The sequence below is a fragment of the Suncus etruscus genome, chromosome 9 (assembly GCF_024139225.1).
Source record: "Suncus etruscus isolate mSunEtr1 chromosome 9, mSunEtr1.pri.cur, whole genome shotgun sequence".
Classification (NCBI taxonomy): Eukaryota; Metazoa; Chordata; class Mammalia; order Eulipotyphla; family Soricidae; genus Suncus; species Suncus etruscus.
In genome coordinates, this window is record NC_064856.1 from 67,432,428 (window position 1) to 67,452,090 (window position 19,663).

At 39.9% G+C, this 19,663-nt stretch overlaps 1 protein-coding gene and 1 non-coding gene across 3 annotated transcripts in view; one reads left to right on the forward strand and one right to left on the reverse strand.

Annotated features, from left to right (window-relative positions):
• Positions 1-14,464, forward strand: part of NUCB2 (nucleobindin 2) — a 37,956-nt gene extending 23,492 nt beyond the window's left edge. The window contains exons 10-12 of one of the 2 annotated variants that reach the window (XM_049781051.1): positions 12,574-12,744; positions 13,002-13,083; positions 14,340-14,464. In XM_049781051.1, coding sequence (XP_049637008.1) covers positions 12,574-12,744; positions 13,002-13,083; positions 14,340-14,347 — 261 coding nt within the window. In that variant the 3' untranslated portion in view covers positions 14,348-14,464. Of the gene's footprint in view, positions 1-12,573; positions 12,745-13,001; positions 13,092-14,339 lie in introns of those variants that run through there. The other variant, XM_049781052.1, reaches the window with a different exon arrangement.
• LOC126019924 (U6 spliceosomal RNA) lies at positions 11,569-11,672 on the reverse strand. The gene has a single exon (XR_007499530.1). It is a non-coding gene; the product is annotated as a U6 spliceosomal RNA (small nuclear RNA).
• Positions 14,465-19,663: the final 5,199 nt, after the last annotated feature.

Consider the following 19,663-nt stretch of genomic DNA (forward strand, 5'->3'; position numbering starts at 1 on the left):
GACCATCCTATGTCAGCACGTGCAAAGCAGACGCCCTACTGCTTGTGTCACCACTCTAGCCCTTATGTTTTATTTTTGAGGCTATATCTAAGGGTGTTGGGAGCTACTTCTAGCTCTGTGCTTTAGAGTTAGTCCATGCAGTTTTGTGCATGGTACCATAAATGGAATCTGAGCCACCCACATGTAAATCACGCTCTCAAAAAGCTCTCTTTCTGATCCCCAAACCCTACTTTTTCTAAATGTAAAAGACATTTTCTAAATGTCTTTGTTTGAAAATATAAATATATTTATTATTATTATTATTATTATTATTATTATTATTTTGCTTTTGAGTCATACCAGTGGTATTTGGTGTTACTCCTGTCTCTGTATTCAGAAATTATTTCTAGCATTTCTCAGGGATATGGAATTCTGGGCTCGAATCCACTGGGAAGAATCAGCAATCATTGGATCTTGTAGAGGAGCTAATTCATTTTTCTGCCAAGAAGATGGCAGTCTAAAATAAATTTTTTTTAAATTGAACAATAACAAGGCCAAAGTATAATACAATGGGAAGATATTTACCTTGCATGTGGATGACCCAGGTTTGATCTCTGACATCCCATATGGTCTGCCAGGAGTAATTCCTCAGTATAGAGCCAAAAGTAACCCTGAGCATTCCAGTGTATTCTCCCTCAAAAAAAAAAACAAAAAAAAAACACAATACTTTATGCTATGCTTTATGACAATTTTCCAGTGCTATATTATACAGAAGCAAGATTTAAAAATGCCTATATTGGTATATATACAAATATATATATATGGTTTTGGGGTCACACCCGGTGGCACTCGGGTTACTCTTGGCTCTGCGCTCAGAAGTCACTCCTGGCAGGCTCGGGGAACCATATGGGATGCCAGGATTTGAACCTGGGTCGGTCCTGTGTTGGCCATGTGCAAGGCAAACACCTTACCGCTGTGCTATTGCTCCAGCCCCTCAATATTATATGTTAATATAAAAGTTTATAGTAAAGTTTCACATGGTTATTTTGAAAGTTACCCATGATGTTTAATCCGAAGTATTTGAGTGTACATTCTTGCAAAGATATTTTTTATATAGTCACAGAAAAATTATTAATGCTGCATACCTAATACTTATCAATCTCTAGACTTTATTGATGTTTTGTCAATTTTCCTCTGTGGTCCCCCCAAAAACCATCACATTAAATTTAGTTGAAATATTTTCATTGTTGTTGTTGTTGTTGATATTGGACTATACCCTGTAGTGCTCAGGGCTTATTCCTAGTTCTGTATTCAGGGATCACTCTTGGTGGGACTACGGAGACCATATGGAGTCCAGGAATCTAACTCAAGTTGGTCATGTGCCCTATCTGCTATACTAACTCTCTTTGCCAATTTTTTTTTTTTTTATGGTTTTTGGGCCACACCCGGTGACACTCAGGGATTACTCCTGGCTATGCGCTCAGAAGTCGTTCCTGGCTTGGGGGACCATATGGGATGCCGGGGGATCGAACCTTGGTCCATCCTAGGCTAGCGCTGGCAGGCAGACACCTTACCTCTAGCACCACCATGTTGGCCCCATTCTTTGTCAATTTTTGAAGTATTTTTTCCTAACCTGATAGAACTAGAAGTAAACTTAAAAATTTTTTATCTGGGGGGTTGGAGAGATAGCATGGAGGTAAGGCATTTGCCTTTCATGCAGAAAGTCATTGGTTTCAAATCCCGGCATCCCATATGGTACCCCGATTTTTGAGTGTGAAGCCAGGAGTAACCCCTGAGTGCTGCTGGGTGTGGCCCAAAAACCAAAAAAAGAAATTTTATCTGGGGGCCAGAGAGATAGCACAGTGGTAGGGAGTTTGCCTTGCATGCAGAAGGACAGTGGTTCGAATCCCAGCATCCCATATGGTCCCCTGAGCCTGCCGGGGGTGATTTCTGAGTGTAGAGCCAGGAGTAGCACCTGAGTGTTGCCAGGTATGGCCCAAAAACAAAAACAAAACAAAACAAAAATTTAGTTAAGCTGAAAAGATAGCTCAAGAGGCTTAGCACAGCGTTTTGATTGCAGGAGGTCCAGGTTTTACCCTCAAGCACAGATCTAGAACTAGCTCCTTAGCATGGGGCTGAGAATGTAATCCCTTTATAACATCCTCCAATTACTCTTTACTATTTCAAAAAAATTTTTTTTAAATTTTTATTGTGACCAAAGTGAATTACAAATCTTTAACAGTAATATTTAAGGTACATAGTGACAATGAATGAAGGGCATTCCCACTACCAGTGTTGTAGAGGACAACCCTGTTCCCAGCATGCATCCCATATCTCCCTCCTTTACCCCCTAGAATACTGGTGTAACTGGTCCCCACTTTACAGCTTGTTGTAGATTGGGTATCGATTCTGTTGTCATTGACTTTGGGTTTGTTGTTCAAGTTTGATCATTTTTTATTTCCACTACATGTTCATATGAGTGTCTGGTCCTGGCATCATCGTTTTCCCTCCTCAATTTATGAGGCTGAATGATTCAAGTTCTGTGATTCTGTTGAAGATAAAAAGAAAAAATTTAGTAGCAACTACCAAAAAAAAAAAAAAAAAAAAGGAAAAAAATGCACCCAGCAACAAAAGAAATCACCAAATAATAACCACAAGAGTGAAAAAGAAAAAAGTAGAAGAAAAAAGAGAAGGAAAATAAAAAAAGTGGAAGCAAAAAGAGAAGGAAAATAACAAAAACAAAACAAGACAAAACAAAACAAAAAGAGGGAGTGCTGGTGTGGCAGGGTTTGGTGCTCCCCCACCTTTTTTTTTTTTTGCATAGGCACTGTAAGTATTGGGGAAGAAAGGGAATTCCCTTGGCCTAAGAGATTCAAGGTTTCTCCTCCCTTGAAGCATGCTGTCATGGGAACAACTGCTGGCTCTATATATGCTCATTACCCCATCCCAAGGGCTTTTTTGTGGTGCAGGAAACTTTCCTCTCAGTTGTGGATGAAAACTTCAGGCCACTGTAGCTAGAGATCTTGGTATTTGCGCAGATCATTGGACAAGGTCTAGGATAGAGTCTTTACAGTTCTAGAAGTTCTGGTCTATCGTTGTTGTGTTCAGTCTTCTGTAATAAGTGTTCTTTGTTTTTGCTCAGATCCTAAGCTGAAGCCTAGGATATTATGGTTCTAAATGTTCTGCTCAGTCTTTGTTGTCAAAGTTGGGCCTCTGTAATTAGAGATCTTGATTTTTGCAAGACTCCTAGGCTACAGCCTAGGGTAGGGTTTTCCTTATTGGTCCCAAGGTAAGTTCTGCCCAGTCATGGTTGTCAAAGTCAGTTTTCTGTAGTTAGTGCTCTTGGTTTTTGCACAGATCAAAGTATGATACATCTTCTGATTTCCACTTACTGTTAGGTGATGTGATAGGACAGCCTGGTCTTAGATCAAGTTGTCATTTCCTCATTGTCGGATGTCATATCAGACCTGGCCCAAGTTGGTGCCAGAGCGGTGTTAGAGTTTGATTACTGGTGTTGTTGCAGGGACCTGTATCAGTTCTGGAATCTGGTGTTCGGGGTTGAACTAACACTGTCCAATCTCATGGAAACTGAGATGTGTCCACATGAAACATGTTCAGGATGGGAGGCACCCCTGTGTTATAAAAAGTGTGAATTCTTATCCCTAGAAGATAAGATCTTATTTCTGGTTTCCCCTTTTTTACTGTGCCTATACAAAAGCGTATGGTGTCATATTGTATTGCTGGTTCTATTCTAGGTAAGGATGACAGGCTACACAGTCTTTGTGGTCTGGTTTTGACCTGAGCTTTTATCCCAGGCAAGACTTTTTCTTGTTTTTTATACCAAGCAGCACCAAAACTGGTGAGGATAAAGAAAATATGAATATATATATATATATACACATATATATATATAAAATAGAACAAATAAATAAAACTGTGTTAAAAAAGGTTATTGAAGAAAATAAGTGATGAAGAGGAGGCTACCTTTATATTTAGAAATATACATCTTAAGATGCATTATTATAAAGGTGTTAAATTTACAAAGGCAATATAGGCCTCCCAATTAGGTCTTTTGAGATATTCTTGTAGGGAGTGAAAGCAAAGGCGCTTTTTTTTTTTTTTTTTTTTTATCACAGACCTTGGTCTTGAATTTGAGACATGATTTACGGCATTATGGAATCATGTAGTGTTCTTGAACTGGGTTTTTTTCTGAAACTGAATCCGGTATCATGCAACAGTCCACGATTTGACGGGGGTGAGAGGGGCCACATAGCATGCATCAGCAGGCATGTTGGTTGTAGTTTCTTGCTGAGGCACAAGATGGGGGACTGAGAGGGTTTCTTTTCATTGAAGAGCTGGGTGGTGGTTTGTTGGGACAGGAGTTCATCTTGGTGCCTAACGAGTTAAGAACTGAGATAAGTGGACTTTTAAATGGTAAAATCTTGTGTTTATGTGAACCTTTTTATTTTTTTTAACCTGTTCATATATACCTACAGATTTTCTCAGTGATATGTTGAATTGCTTGTTGTTTGATTTTGGTTATATTTTTATTGTGCATGCAGAATGTGCATTGATGCCTGTGATTTCTAGGTTTATTAAAGACTAGGTTTATTTGGGCAGTATTAGAAAGAATATTAATCAAGAATTTCTTTTTTTCTTTCTTTCTTTTTGGTCACAACCAGCGGTGCTCAGGGGTTACTCCTGGCTCTAGGCTCAGAAATCGCTCCTGGCAGGCTCAGGGAACCATATGGGATACAGGGATTCGAACCACCATTCTTCTGCATGAAAGGCAAACGCCCTACCTCCATGCTATCTCTCCAGACCCATTTTTCTTCTTTTTTTTTTTTTTACAATCTCAAGAATTTTATAAGGTCCAAAACAAAGTTGGTGATGAAGATTTGTTAGTGATGTGATGATGAAAGTGAAAATGAAGTTTATGGGCCCGGAGAAGAGAGCACAGCGGTGTTTGCCTTGCAAGCAGCTGATCCAGGACCAAAGGTGGTTGGTTCGAATCCTGGTGTCCCATATGGTCCCCCGTGCCTGCCAGGAGCTATTTCTGAGCAGACAGCCAGGAGTAACCCCTGAGCACCGCCGGGTGTGGCCCAATAACAAAAAAAAAAAAAAAAAAAAAAAAAAAAAAAAAAGAAAGAAAGAAAATGAAGTTTATTTCCTCCTAGGGAAATAGGCAGCCCACTCTAGCCTATTGTGTATTTCATAATCCTGACAGTTGACCAAATAGCTAGCTAGTCATGGAGAATGCAGGCAGTTGTCATCCCTCCAGAAATAGTATCTTTATTACATACTATTTGGTTTCTTTTACTTACCTGCTTGAATACTTGAATAAACCATTGCCCAGTTTTACTTTTTTAACTTTAATCCTCTTAGAGAGATATTTTATTTTATTTTATTGGTTTTTGGGTCACACCCGGCAGTGCTCAGGGGTTACTCCTGGCTGTCTGCTCAGAAATAGCTCCTGGCAGGCACTGGGGACCATATGGGACACCAGGATTCAAACCAACCACCTTTGGTCCTGGGTCAGCTGCTTGCAAGGCAAACGCTGCTGTGCTATCTCTCCAGGCCCTAATCCTCTTAGAGATATATATAATCTGAGCTCTGACAAATTACACAGAAACTTGTCGACAATAATCTAATTTATTGTACTTAACAATACAAACAAAATGTTTTCCTTTACTTTGACAAAATAATGTAATTTTACCTTATTTATCTGTATGAAATTTCAGCAATTAATTTGAACATATATTTATATAATGTTTGTAATTTTAGGTCTTTAATACAGTGTTTCTACCTCATTTGTAACTTATTCTTGCGTGCATTATTCTTTTTTTTTTTTTGCATGCATTATTCTTGAAACTAGTAAAACTCACCAAATTGTTGTTTAATAATAGCTTTTTTATTATTGCCTGTACAGATATATATTAAGGTAAAATAAAACTGACAAAGTGTTTTTAGGGTGAAGCTGGATCCATATTAAGTGGTTTGTCAAACCATATCCTTCCTCAACTGAGTTTGAAGGCATGGCTATTAATACCCTTTTACTACCCCAGGGATTTAGATTCTTGGTGACTGTCATGCAGACTGCCAGTAATATAGATTGTAGTGATGATTCCTGCTCTTCTGAATAACGGTTATAAGCACTGTTGTTATTGAATCTTTCTGGGTTGTTTGTTTGTTTGTTTGTTTTTTGAGGGGATCACACCTGCCAATGCTCAGGATTTACTCCTGGCTCTCTTTCAGAAATCGCTCCTGGCAGGCTGGGGGAACCATTGGGATGCTGTGATTCAAACCACCATCTTTCTGTGTCAAAGGCAAACATTTTACCGCTGTGCTATCTCTCCGGCCCATCTTTCTGGGGTTATTTTGTGTTTTTCTTTTTTTAATTTTTTTTCAAGCTCACAGGGCAGTTTCATTTAAGTTCTCTCAACATCCTCTATTTTATCTCAGTTGGTTCACAGAGGGGATAAGTTCCTTGTACCTCCCTCCCCCCACAACCTTCTTGAGACAGATTGCTTACAGTTGTAAAGTGATCGATCTGAAATCAGGTAACTAGACAAGTGGTGACACCATGCTTTGTGACTTCTACATTCATTTTCCTTCCTTTTTCATAATAGAAGTCTGCTGTGGATGGTGTGCTTGAAACTGAGGTCTGACAGCAGAGAATGATAAACTGTAAATTCATGAATTCTGATTATACTTTGATTATAAGGCCAATTGTTTTCATGAATTCTGATTATACTTTGATTATCAAGGCCAATTATTTAAGAGGTTTTTTTTTTTTGCCTTGATTGTAGCAATAATAAACAAATGCTTTATGTTTTTGGTTTTTGGGTCACACCCGGCAGTGCTCAGGGGTTACTCCTGGCTCTACACTCAGAAATCGCTCCTGGCAGGCTCGGGGGACCATATGGGATGCTGGGATTTGAACCACTGACCTTCTGCATGCAAGGCAAACACTTTACCTCCATGCTCTCTCTCCAAAAAAAAAAAAAAATAAAAGAACTGAGGGTAAAGAGGGTTAAGTAAGGGAAGATAACAGATCAGGATTGGGGGTTGAAGGGGTAGAAGGGATTCTGAAGTGGGGGAGGGGTAATATATAAGAGGGGTTATATACACTATATAGATGGATTGTTTCTGGTTTAGGCTTGGCAGTTAGAGAGCAGATTGCTGTATAGAAAATCACGCCCACATATAGTCTGACTTTAGAGATCTATTCGAGTGTTATCCTCCAAATCTTGGGCATTCCATTTCCTTTCCTTGGAACAGTCTAAAAGTAGGAATATTGTTGGAAAATGGTTAAAAATTATATTTGCGGGGCCAGAGAGATAGCATGGAGGTAAGGCGTTTGCCTTTTATGTAGAAGGTCATCGGTTTGAATCCCGGCGTCCCATATGGTCCCCCGTGCCTGCCAAGAGCAATTTCTGAGCATGGAGCCAGGAGTAACCCCTGAGCACTGGTGGGTGTAACCCAAAAGCCACAAAAAAAATTATATTTGCTTTTGAAAATGAGGACTAGTAAGAAAAGACACCCCTGCAAGTGGGTCTACTGCATAGCCCATATGGCCATGGAAGGGTATGATTTCCATCCCCACTTCCCCCAAGGACCCAGTTTCCAGAACTTGCCCTGAAGGCAGTTCTGGCGTGGAGATGTCTCAATCCCCTGCACTAGTGTTCAGCACAAAGGGCCTTTTAGCTAGCTTTCCTGCTCAGTGGCCCCCACATACCAGTTGAAAAAGGAACAGTGAAGCCCTGGCAGTGAATCTGCTGAGCCCCGCTCTAGCCTCTCCTGGTTGTGTATGCCTAGGGGAGGAATTTCTCTCCCACCTTTATCCCCCCAGGGACCCAGCTGCCAGGCCTGGCCCTGAAGGCTGGTCTGGCTTGGGAATGTCTCAGTCCAGCTCAGTGCCCACTACATACCAGTTGAAAGAAAAAAGGTAAAGTCCTCTCAAAAATATTTTTATGTACTGTATGTTAACATTGTTTTAAAAGCTATGAGGGTGGGCCCGGAGAGATAGCACAGCGGCGTTTGCCTTGCAAGCAGCCAATCCAGGACCAAAGGTGGTTGGTTCGAATCCCGGTGTCCCATATGGTCCCCCGTGCCTGCCAGGAGCTATTTCTGAGCAGACAGCCAGGAGTAACCCCTGAGCACCGCCGGGTGTGACCCAAAAACCAAAAAAAAAAAAAGCTATGAGGGTGCTTACTTATGTTTTCTGTGTTAGATATTTAGGTTATTACCAGACTTTTTTTTTTTTTTTTGAGTGGTGGTTATTTAAAAGATTTTTTTTTTACCACCACCTACCCCCAACTTTTTGCTTTGTTTTTGATGTGATCAGGAATTGAACTGGGATGCAGTGCTTACACACTTGGTTGAGGTATTCGCACATATGGTTATGGTGTTCTCACACTTTGGTTACAGTGTTCAGCAGGGTTGTACAAGTTGATGTGCTCAGACTCACTTGCTAGTGATGTGTCAGCTATCATAATTGTATGGGCCTGGGAATCAAAAACAGTATTGCTGTAGTAGTGCTGCCTTCTCACTTCTGAGCTTGTATAGCTGGTGCTCTCCCACTAAACTTTTTCAGGGATTCCCTCTTTAAAAATAAGTACATCTGGGGCCAGAGAGATAGCATGGAGGTAGGACTTTTGCCTTGCATGCAGAACAACAGTGGTTCTAATCCCGGCATCCCATATGGTCCCCCGAGCCTGCCAGGAATAATTTCTGAGCATAGAGTCAGGAGTACCCAAAAATCAAAAAAAAAAATTTAAAAAAGTAAATCTATAAAAGTTTTAATGTAAGTAGGTCTTTTCAAATCAGGACAAAATAAGGATAATTTTAAAGAATTATATTTTCCTGCTAATGCAATATTATTAGAACCCAGGAATATTGGTTGTCATTTGTCATTATTGTTATAACAAGGGGTGCACAAGGGAGGCTTTTACTTGTGCAAGGGATTGTGGGGTGGTGGGGTTACATTCTGGTTCAGAATTGAGTTCCTATTCACTGCTTTACCAAGCACAGCTAACACATTACTTACAGAAGAAGTTGTTGTTGTTGTTGTTGTTTTGTTTTGGAGTTACACTCAGCAATGCTCAGGATTACTCTTGGCTCTGTACTTAGGAATCACTCCTGGCAGGCTCTTGGTTGCCTGGGATTGAAACCTGATTGGTTGAATGCAAGGCAAATGCCCTACCTGCTATACTATTGCTTCAGCCCCATATTTGTCCTGTTTTTATACTTGAAATGTATTTTCAATCCTCTAAACAAAAATTTGAAGAATACTCTTCAAGTGATTTAAATTTAGTTACATAGAGGCTTTTTGTTTTAGCATATGCAGGCTAAAAATAGCTATAAATAGCATTTATTGGCAATAAAAATAGAATGCAAGTTAGTCATTAGCAGTTTTAGAACTGGAAATGTATGTTCCTGGAAAGAAAAGGTGCAGTAACAGATAACCTTTGACTCAACAGTTCAACAGAATTGATATTTTATTTTACTTTACTTATGTGAAAGTGCCCCATAGTTTGTTTGTTTCTTGCTTGCTTGCTTATTTTGCTTGCTTGTTTGTTTGGGGGCACTCTTGGTGGTGCTCAGTGTTTACTGCTGGCTCTGTATTCAGAAATACAGGCAGGCTAAGGGGACTATATGGGATGCTGGGATTCAACACACTGTGCATACAAGGCAAAACACCTTACCTCCATGTTATCTCTCTGGCCCCAGAATAGATGAAAAAAAAATTTTTTTTTTTTTTTTTTGGTTTTTGGGTCACACCCAGCCATGCTCAGTAGTTACTCCTGGCTCTATGCTCAGAAATCACTCCTGGCAGGCTCAGGGGACCATATGGGATGCTGGGATTTGAACCACCGACCCTTTGCATGCAAGGCAAATGCCTTACCTCAACACTATCTCTCCGGCCCCCAGAATAGAAGAATTTTTTAAAAAAGTATATTAGGGGGCCAGAGAGATTGCATGAAGGTAAGGCATCTGTCTTACATGCAGAAGAATGGTGGTTCAAATCCCGGCATCCCATATGATCTCCGAGCCTGCCAGGAGCGATTTCTGAGCATAAAGCCAGGAGTGACCCCTGAGTACTGCCAGGTGTGACCCCAAAACAAAAACAAAAAAAAATACATTAAAACTGAGAGATATTAGACCAGGTAATACACATGCCTAGTTTGTGCCTGAGCTGAGTCTAGTCCTTGGCACCACATATTCTCACCCCCACCCCAGCACTACAGGGTGCAGCTCTGGAAGGTCCCAGCACCACAGGTGTAACCCAGGTAATCCCAGTAAATGTGGGCCTGAACAGCACTGCATCCTCAGACCCTTGTACTAAACTGTGCTCTGTTGGGCAAGAATTACCTGGGGGGGGGGGGCGCGGAGAGATAGCATGGAGGTAAGGCATTTGTTTTCATGCGGAAGGATGGTGGTTCGAATCCCGGCATCCCATATGGTCCCCTGAGCCTGCCAGGAGCAATTTCTGAGCATAAAGCCAGGAGTAACCCGTAAGCGCTGCCGGATGTGACCCAAAAACAAAAAACAAAAAAAAAGAATTACCTGTGGGGCCTCTGGATATCCTGAGCATTGTTTGGGAGGCCCCCAAATAAAAATGTCTATTATGTGTATATTTGCATATATATAATGAATCTAATTTATAAGTACACTCACATATAGACACACCTTTACTTGCTTTTATTCATTTTTATATCTTTAACTCCATGTAGATTAAATTACCTAAATTCACACCGATAGTACCTTAAATACTAATCTAACACCTCTACTTTTAATCAATAGTCTTTCCTTCTTTCTGTATTTCATATAAAGCCTTGCTGTCATATTCCTTTTGGGGGCAGATTGGACCACAGTGTGTGGTACAAGGGCTTCTCTGGCTTTGTGCTAGGGTTTGCCCTCGTGGTGCTGAGAGGACCATATGGTGGCAGGGATTGACCCAGGATTAGCTGCATGCAGGACAAGCACTTTAGCTTCTAAAGTAACTCTCTGAGCCTTCATGATAATGTTCCATTTATGTGCTCAGGTTTAGGCTATACAAAGAGTTTTAGAATTGCTGCTTCACACCTCTGTAAAGTAAAAGTTTAATATTTTAGGTTTTGTTCTGGTGTTTAAATCCAAGGACGAATAATTCAAATACTATAGTTGATAGTTTCTTAGGTTCCCTACTACTCACTTTCTGGAGGTTTTTTATTGAAAAGAAGTTAAAAATTATTTACTTCTACTTATATTCAATTTCTTTTGTCCTTGTAAGTTTTATTTGTTTTCCTTTTGGGGTGGGGAGGAGTTCTAAGAGAAGGTCTGGAGGGCCATTCATAGTGATTTGAGTGATTTGTGGTGGCGGGCCAAACAGGCCAAATTATTTAATTCTTTTTTTTTTTTTTTGGTTTTTTGGGCCACACCCGGTGGTGCTCAGGGGTTACTCCTGGCTGTCTGCTCAGAAATAGCTCCTGGCAGGCACGGGGGACCATATGGGACACCGGGATTCAAACCAACCACCTTTGGTGCTGGATCGGCTGCTTGCAAGGCAAACGCCGCTGTGCTATCTCTCCGTATTCTTATTTTTTTTTAAATATGGAACACTTCACAAATTTGCGTGTCATCCTTGAACAGGGGCCATGCTAATCTCTGTATCATGCCAATCTTAGTATATGTGATGCCGAAGCAAACACAGATTATTTAATTCTTGAACCCAGCAGTGTTTCAGGAACCATATAGTTCCAGGGATCAAATCCAGAGTCGCAGACCTGCAAGACAAGTGCTCTGCCTCTGAGCTATAGCTCCATTTTCTAAAAAAAAAAAGGAAAAGAAAAATCTTTTAAACATGTATGTAGGGGTGAGAGATAATATAGCAGGTAAGGCATTAGCCTTCCACATGGCTGACCTGGGTTCAATCCTTAGTACTCTACATGGTTCCCCAATTCCTGCCAGGGGTGTATATGCAACCTCCAGAAAGTGAGTAATAGGGAACAGGAGTGAACACAGAGCCAGGCATGGCCCACAAACAAACAATCAAACGGGCAAAATTTAAAACTTGTATTCGGATAATTTTCTTTTTTATATTCTCTTTGTCTTTCTCACCAGTTCTTATCCTGTTATTTTTTTTTTTTTATAGAAAGTAATCTAATGAGTCCTTTCAGTTTTTTCTTTTGTACACATATATGCTTATAAGTACTTTTTTCGGGGGGATGAGAAGGAGGGTCACATCCAACAGTGCCCAGGGGTTACTTCTGGCTCTGTGCCTCAGGGGTTGCTTCCAGAAGTGCTTAGGAAACCAAAAGTGATTTTTTTTTTTTTTTGGTTTTTGGGCCACACCCGGCAGTGCTCAGGGGTTACTCCTGGCTGTCTGCTCAGAAATAGCTCCTGGCAGGCACGGGGGACCATATGGGACCTCGGGATTCGAACCAACCATCTTTGGTCTTGGATCGGCTGCTTGCAAGGCAAACGCCGCTGTGCTATCTCTCCGGGTCCAAAAGTGATTTCTTTGTACCTTTACTAATTATAGGATTTTAAAGCTGAATCATACCTGTTTGCTGCTCTAAGATTATCTTTTCCTCTATTAATTCCTCTTAGACTTTGGATCAGCAGCAGTTTTTCACAGAGGAAGAACTGAAAGAATATGAAAGTATGATCTCTGTACAAGAAACAGAACTAAAGAAAAAAGCAGAGGACCTTCACAAACAAAAAGAAGAGCTGCAACGTCAGCATGATCAACTTGAAGCTCAGAAACTGGAGTATCATCAGGTTGGATTTTCTGTGGCATTATAAAGGATTTTTGGCACTTTTCTAGAACGTTCTTATCTTTTATTGTGATTCTTTGTTGTGGGATTAGCATTTTGTATTTTGATATTTTAACTACTGCTTGGTTTAATAGTATCCAAATTGTAGAGCTCGGATATCTGATTTTGTAAAAAAAAAAATTTAGTGTGTTGCTCATTATAAAGGAAGACTCGTGTCAGAGAAAATCAGAAATATTAAGACATAATTTTCTTAATCATTAGGCTGTGCAGCAAATGGAACAGAAAAAATTACAAAAAGGAAATCCTCCATCTGGACCAGGTGGAGAATTGAAGTTCGAGCCACGTATGTAGTTTTGTTTGTTTAAGGAAATAAAAAACTGATGAACTGAAATAAAATTTATTATTAGACCATGTGTTATAATGTAAAAATAATTATTTACTATTATCTATAAATTTATATATATTGAGCAACTGGTATTATAGAAAAATGCAAAGGCCTATAGATTTTTTGGTGGGGCCACACACCCAGCAGTGCTCAGGGGTTACTCCTGGCTGTATGCTCAGGGATTATTCCTGGTGGTGTGTGGGGGACCAAATGGGATGCCGGAGATTGAATCTGGGTCAGCAATGTACAAGGTGAAATACCCTATTTACTGTGCTATTCTGCTGGTCCCAAGGCCTATAAAACTTTTTTTTGGTGGGGGGCTGCACCCAGCAATGTTCAGGGATTATGTCTGACTCTATTGTCAGGAATTTATTTCTGGCATTGGTTAAGGGATACTTGGATTGATTTCCAGGTTGGCCACATGCAAGGCAAACAATTTACCTGTTGTTCTATCATTCTTTTTTTTTTTTTTTTTTTGGGTTTTTGGGTTTTTGGGTCACACCCGGCAGTGCTCAGGGGTTATTCCTGGCTCCAGGCTCAGAAATTGCTCCTGGCAGGCACGGGGGACCATATGGGACGCCGGGATTCGAACCGATGACCTCCTGCATGAAAGGCAAACACCTTACCTCCATGCTCTCTTCGGCCCTGTTCTATCATTCTAGCCTCATGGCCTATAAAATATTTATTCATCACATTTCAAAAGGCATTCAATTTTAGGCCATATTCATGGTGAAATTATTTAGTTCAATGTTACTCATAATTCTTTTTAATCATTTATTTTTTTTTTTGATTGACTGTTTTTTGTTTGTTTGTTTTGGAGCCAAACTGAGTGATCAGAAGTGATTTCTAATTATGTTTGGGGATTGTTCAACGTAGGCCTTGCTCATCCTGTCAAATTATCCCTCCAGTCCTTTAATCAATTCTTGATATTACCAGGGAATATGTTTTTAATTATTTATTATTTATTTTTGTGAGAAGCTTGGGGGTTCACTCACCCCCACAGTGCTTGGGAGACCATCCTGGGCCAGGGATTGAACCCAGGACCCCAGCATGCAAAGTATATGCTCTAGTTCTATCCTGAACATAACCCAAGAGTGTGCTTTTAAGTTGTAAATATATATTAAATATTGAAATATATATAAATTCCCTTATATAAGGGAAGTTTCTGAATAAAGATAGCTTATATAAAATATGACCTTTTTTTTTTTTAACAGACATTTAAAGACTGAAGTCCACCAGAACTTGGAAGACAGCTGTTAAATCAATACCTATCTCATCTTTTTAATCTCCCTTCCTTTTTCTGTGTTCAATAAATATTTTAAAGCATATATGGAATAAAGGAAGATACTTCTAAAACAGAACACATTGGGGGGGTAGGGAAAACAGATATACATAATTGAAGTCTGCTGGAACCAGAAAGAAAACACATTTTCTGTTATTGCATTCATACCTCCTTTGTCCTCCTTAGTGATTTAATGAGGTAGTTTTGCCATAATTTAGTGACATGTAGCATCTATTTAAGTGAGAAATCTCTATGATTGAAGTGTCATGTTCTCTAGGAGATTGGTTGAGGTTTGATTCCCACCAAGCTCCCAAACAGGAAAGGTAGTTTCCATTCCCCTGTCTGATTAGGACAGGGGAATAGTTCCAGTTGTAGAAATTTTCAGGAAAGAATTCACACAGTGAAAAGGTACAAAAATTGGTTCTGGAAATCCAGTGCTCAGGCATGGAATTCAAACCACAAAAGCTTTCTGCTCCTAAGATGGAGTGCAGCTCAGTGGAAGAAGACCGAAGAATGAGCCCCTGCCTTCCTCGGACCTCTGCTTTTATTGACAAGAATCAGGTCTTACCCTAGGGTGGAAATAGAATACCAAGTAAGAAATAATCCAATATACTATTACCAAGTCACACCTAGGGTGGAGTACTACTATTATTGATGAGGGTAGGATCAGTAACCCAACATATGATCTCTGTTTATGGCCTCTGAGAGGCCATCTATTTCCCATTGGTAACTTTTCCCTACTTTCACCAAATTTACATACTAGAAGGTTTTTGTTTGTTTCTGGGCCACACCCTGCAGCACTCAGGCTCTGCAGTCAGAAATCATTCCTGGCACTGGCATTTGGAATTCTGGGGATCAAACCTGGGTCCACAGGGTGCAATGCAAATGTGCTACCTGCTGTACTATCGCTCTGGCCCCTCTAACTATATTTTTATTTACTCTTCAGGCAACTTCAGACTCACCTTTCAGGGAGAAGACCTTTCTTCTTCAGGGGTCCTTGGCTTTGCCCTTTAGGTTTTCATTGTTAGTTAATTTTCTTTTTGGGGGGGGGGTCACACCCAGCGTGCTCAAGGGTTACTCCTGGCTCTACGCTCAGAAATTGCTCCTGGCAGGCTCGGGGACCATATGGGATGCCTGGATTCAAACCACCGTACTTTTGCATTGAAGGCAAATGCCCTACCTCCATACTATCTCACCAGCCCCCATTAGTTAATATTCAAGTACACATGTTGGAAACATTTTGGAGTATCTTTTCTTTTTCTATATTTTTGTTTAGTACTTCCTACCTGTTGTACTGTCACTCTAGCTCCAATTTCTTAGAACTTTTTTGGGGGTGGGGACTATACCCAGCATTGTTCAGGGGTTACTCATGACTGCACTCAAGAATTACTTTGCTAGGTTCTGAGGACCATAGGGATGCTGAGGATTAAACCTGGGTTATTCAGGGGCCGGGTGGTGGCGCTAGAGGTAAGGTGCCTGCCTTGCCTGCGCTAGCCTTGGATGGACCGCGGTTCGATCCCCCAGTGTCCCATATGGTCCCCCAAGCCAGGAGTGACTTCTGAGTGCATAGCCAGGAGTAACCCCTGAGCATCACCGGGTGTGGCCCCAAAACCAAAAAAAAACAAAAACAAAAAACAAACAAACAAAAAACCTAGGTTATTAAGGCAAGGCAAACAGTCAACCCAAATTAAACATGCTAACTCACTGTACTATTGCTCTGGCCCCAGCCTTACAACTTTTTTTTGGGGGGGGGGGCCACACGTGGCAGTGCTCAGAGGTTAGTCCTGGCTGTCTGCTTAGAAATAGCTCCTGGCAGGGACGGGGGACCATATGGGATACCAGGATTCGAACCAACCACCTTTGATCCTGGATCGGCTGCTTGCAAGGCAAACGTTGCTGTGCTATCTCTCCGGGCCCAAGCCTTGCAACTTTTAAAGTACTAGTCTGTGTTCCAATTTCTATAGTTTTCTATTCATGTTCATATTTTTTTTTACAAAAAAAAAGAAAGAGGAAGGAAGGAAGGAAGGAAGGAAGGAAGGAAGGAAAGAAAAAGAAAGAAAAAGAAAGAAAAAGAAAGAAAAAGAAAGAAAGAAAGAAAGAAAGAAAGAAAGAAAGAAAGAAAGAAAGAAGAAAGAAAAGAAAGAAAGCCTAAAATTTAAAGTTTTATTTATATTTTATTTAAACACCTTGATTACATACATGATTGTGTTTGGGTTTCAGTCATGTAAAGAACACCCCACTACACCAGTGCTACATTCCCATCACCAGTGTCCCAAATCTCCCTCCTCCTCACTTGACCCCTGCCTGTACTCTAAATAGGCTTTCCATTTCCCTCATACATTCTCATTATTAGGACAGTTCAAAATGTAGTTATTTCTCTAACTAAACTCATCACTCTTTGTGGTGAGCTTCCTGAGGTGAGCTGGAACTTCCAGCTCTTTTTTGTGTCTGAAAATTGTTATTGCAAGAATGTCTTTCAGTTTTCTTAAAACCCATAGATGAGTGAGACCATTCTGTGTTTTTCTCTCTCTCTGACTTATTTCACTCAGCATAATAGATTCCATGTACATCCATGTATAGGAAAATTTCATGACTTCATCTCTCCTGACAGCTGCATAATATTCCATCGTGTATATGTACCACAGTTTCTTTAGCCATTCGTCTGTTGAAGGGCATCTTGGTTGTTTCCAGAGTCTTGCTATGGTAAATAGTGCTGCAATGAATATAGGTGTCAGGAAGGGGTTTTTGTATTGTATTTTTGTGTTCCTAGGGTATATTCCTAGGAGTGGTATAGCTGGATCGTATGGGAGCTCGATTTCCAGTTTTTGGAGGAATCTCCATATCGCTTTCCATAAAGGTTGAACTAGACGGCATTCCCACCAGCAGTGGATAGGAGTTCCTTTCTCTCCACATGCCCGCCAACACTGTTTATTCTCATTCTTTGTGATGTGTGCCATTCTCTGTGGTGTGTGGTGGTATCTCATCGTTGTTTTGATTTGCATCTCCCTGATGATTAGTGATGTGGAGCATTTTTCATGTGTCTTTTGGCCATTTGTATTTCTTCTTTGTCAAAGTGTCTGTTCATTTCTTCTCCCCATTTTTTGATGGGATTAGATGTATTTTTCTAGTAAAGTTCTGTCAGTGCCTTGTATATTTTGGAGATTAGCCCCTTATCTGATGATCGTATTGGGTGAATAGTTTCTCCCACTCAGTGGGTGGCTCTTGTATCTTGGGCACTATTTCCTTTGAGGTGCAGAAGCTTCTCAGCTTAATATATTCCCATCTGTTAATCTCTGCTTTCACTTGCTTGGAGAGTGCAGTTTCCTCCTTGAATATGCCTGTAATGTCCTGGAGTGTTTTGCCTATGTGCTGTTCTATATATCTTATGGTTTTGGGTCTGATATCGAGGTCTTTTATCCATTTGGATTTTACCTTCGTACATGATGTTGACTGGGGGTCTAAGTTCAATATTTTGCAAGAGGCTAGCCAGTTGTGCCAACACCACTTGTTGAAGAGGCTTTCCCTGCTCCATTTAGGATTTCCTGCTCCTTTATCAAAAATTAGGTGATTGTATGTCTGGGGAACATTTTCTGAGTATTCAAGCCTATTCCACTGATCTGAGGTCCTGTCCTTATTTCAATACCATGCTGTTTTGATAACTATTGCTTTGTAGTACAGTTTAAAGTTGGGGGAAAGTAATTCCTCCCATATTCTTTTTCCCAATGATTGCTTTAGCTATTCTAGGGTGTTTATTGTTCCAAACGAATTTCAAAAGTGCCTGATCCACTTCTTTGAAGAATGTCATGGGTATCTTTAGAGGAATTGCATTAAATCTGTATAATGCCTTGGGGAGTATTGCCTTTTTGATGATGTTAATCCTGCCAATTCATGAGCAGGGTATGTGTTTCCATTTCCGTGTGTCCTCTCTTATTTCTTGGAGCAGAGTTTTATAGTTTTCTTTGTATATGTCCTTCACATTTTTAGTCAAGTTGATTCCAAGATATTTGAGTTTGTGTGGCACTATTGTGAATGGGGTTGTTTTCTTAATGTCCATTTCTTCCTTATTACTATTGGTGTATAGAAAGGCCATTGATTTTTGTGTGTTAATTTTGTAGCCTGCCACCTTGCTATATGAGTCTATTGTTTCTAGAAGCTTTTTGGTAGAGTTTTGACGATAACTCCTGTATAATTCCTGGGTACACAGGATATTCATATACTAGTTTATTTTTATATTTCAGTCACATAACATTTGAGATATCAAGATATTACATAATTTTGCCTTTGAAATAATTGAGTTTTCCCATTACTGTTCTTAAAACAAAGGAAGGCTAGCACATTCAGACATTATTCTATGTTTTTTGGTCTGTAGGCATTTTGGTTCTGCTAGGGATGATGATTCGAAGGAAGTAGAAGCAAAGTAACACTATGTATTGCTGTTTTAATTTATTCTTCAGTTGAAGTAGCGTTGTGGAATTATTTGTGTGTTCGTTCAGTTAGATGGCCCAGTTAGCTGTGTTGAGATACAGTGCACTAAGGCATTCTTGTTTCTTAGGCATTCTGACTCTAATATTTAAAAGCAAACACTAATCTGTATTGGACAGTTCATAATTAGATTGCTTAACGATCAATGTAGGTCTTTAATAATAAGTTTATGTTTATAAAAAACCATAACATTGGCCTTATACCTTTTATTGTAGAATTTCATAAACCATGTTTATCAGAAAAATTTTATATGAAATCCAACATCACAGACTGTTGGGTGTCAAAGTACTGAAAGGATTAGTCATTTGCAGCCTCAGGGAAGATAAAGTGTTACAACTTTTCAACGTGGGGGGGAAGTCTGTAACTTTTTTATTAAAGTAGAATTATCTAGATTTGCCACTTACAGGTATATATTAACTTTTGCCATTGACTTGAGAGTACAAATTGAAATATCCCTTTGTCGTGTAGCTCTCAAGTACAGCTTTATGTTTAATTTCCTCAGATTAATCGATGACTTTAAAACAAAAGCAAACAAATATTATCTAAAGTATTGGGCATTTGCTGTTATTCATTTAGATTGCATTCATATAGGAACATCACAATCCATCTCAGGATTCAGGTTAGTTTTTGTATTCCTATCGGTTTTGTTCCTTTGTGTTTACAACAGGTTTCAAGTTTATTTATATTTGTGAATTAGCTCTTACGGAGAGTTTGCGCCTCAGATTGTGGGGCAAAATGGAAAAATAATGGAGAAAGAGGGAAACTATTTTTGAG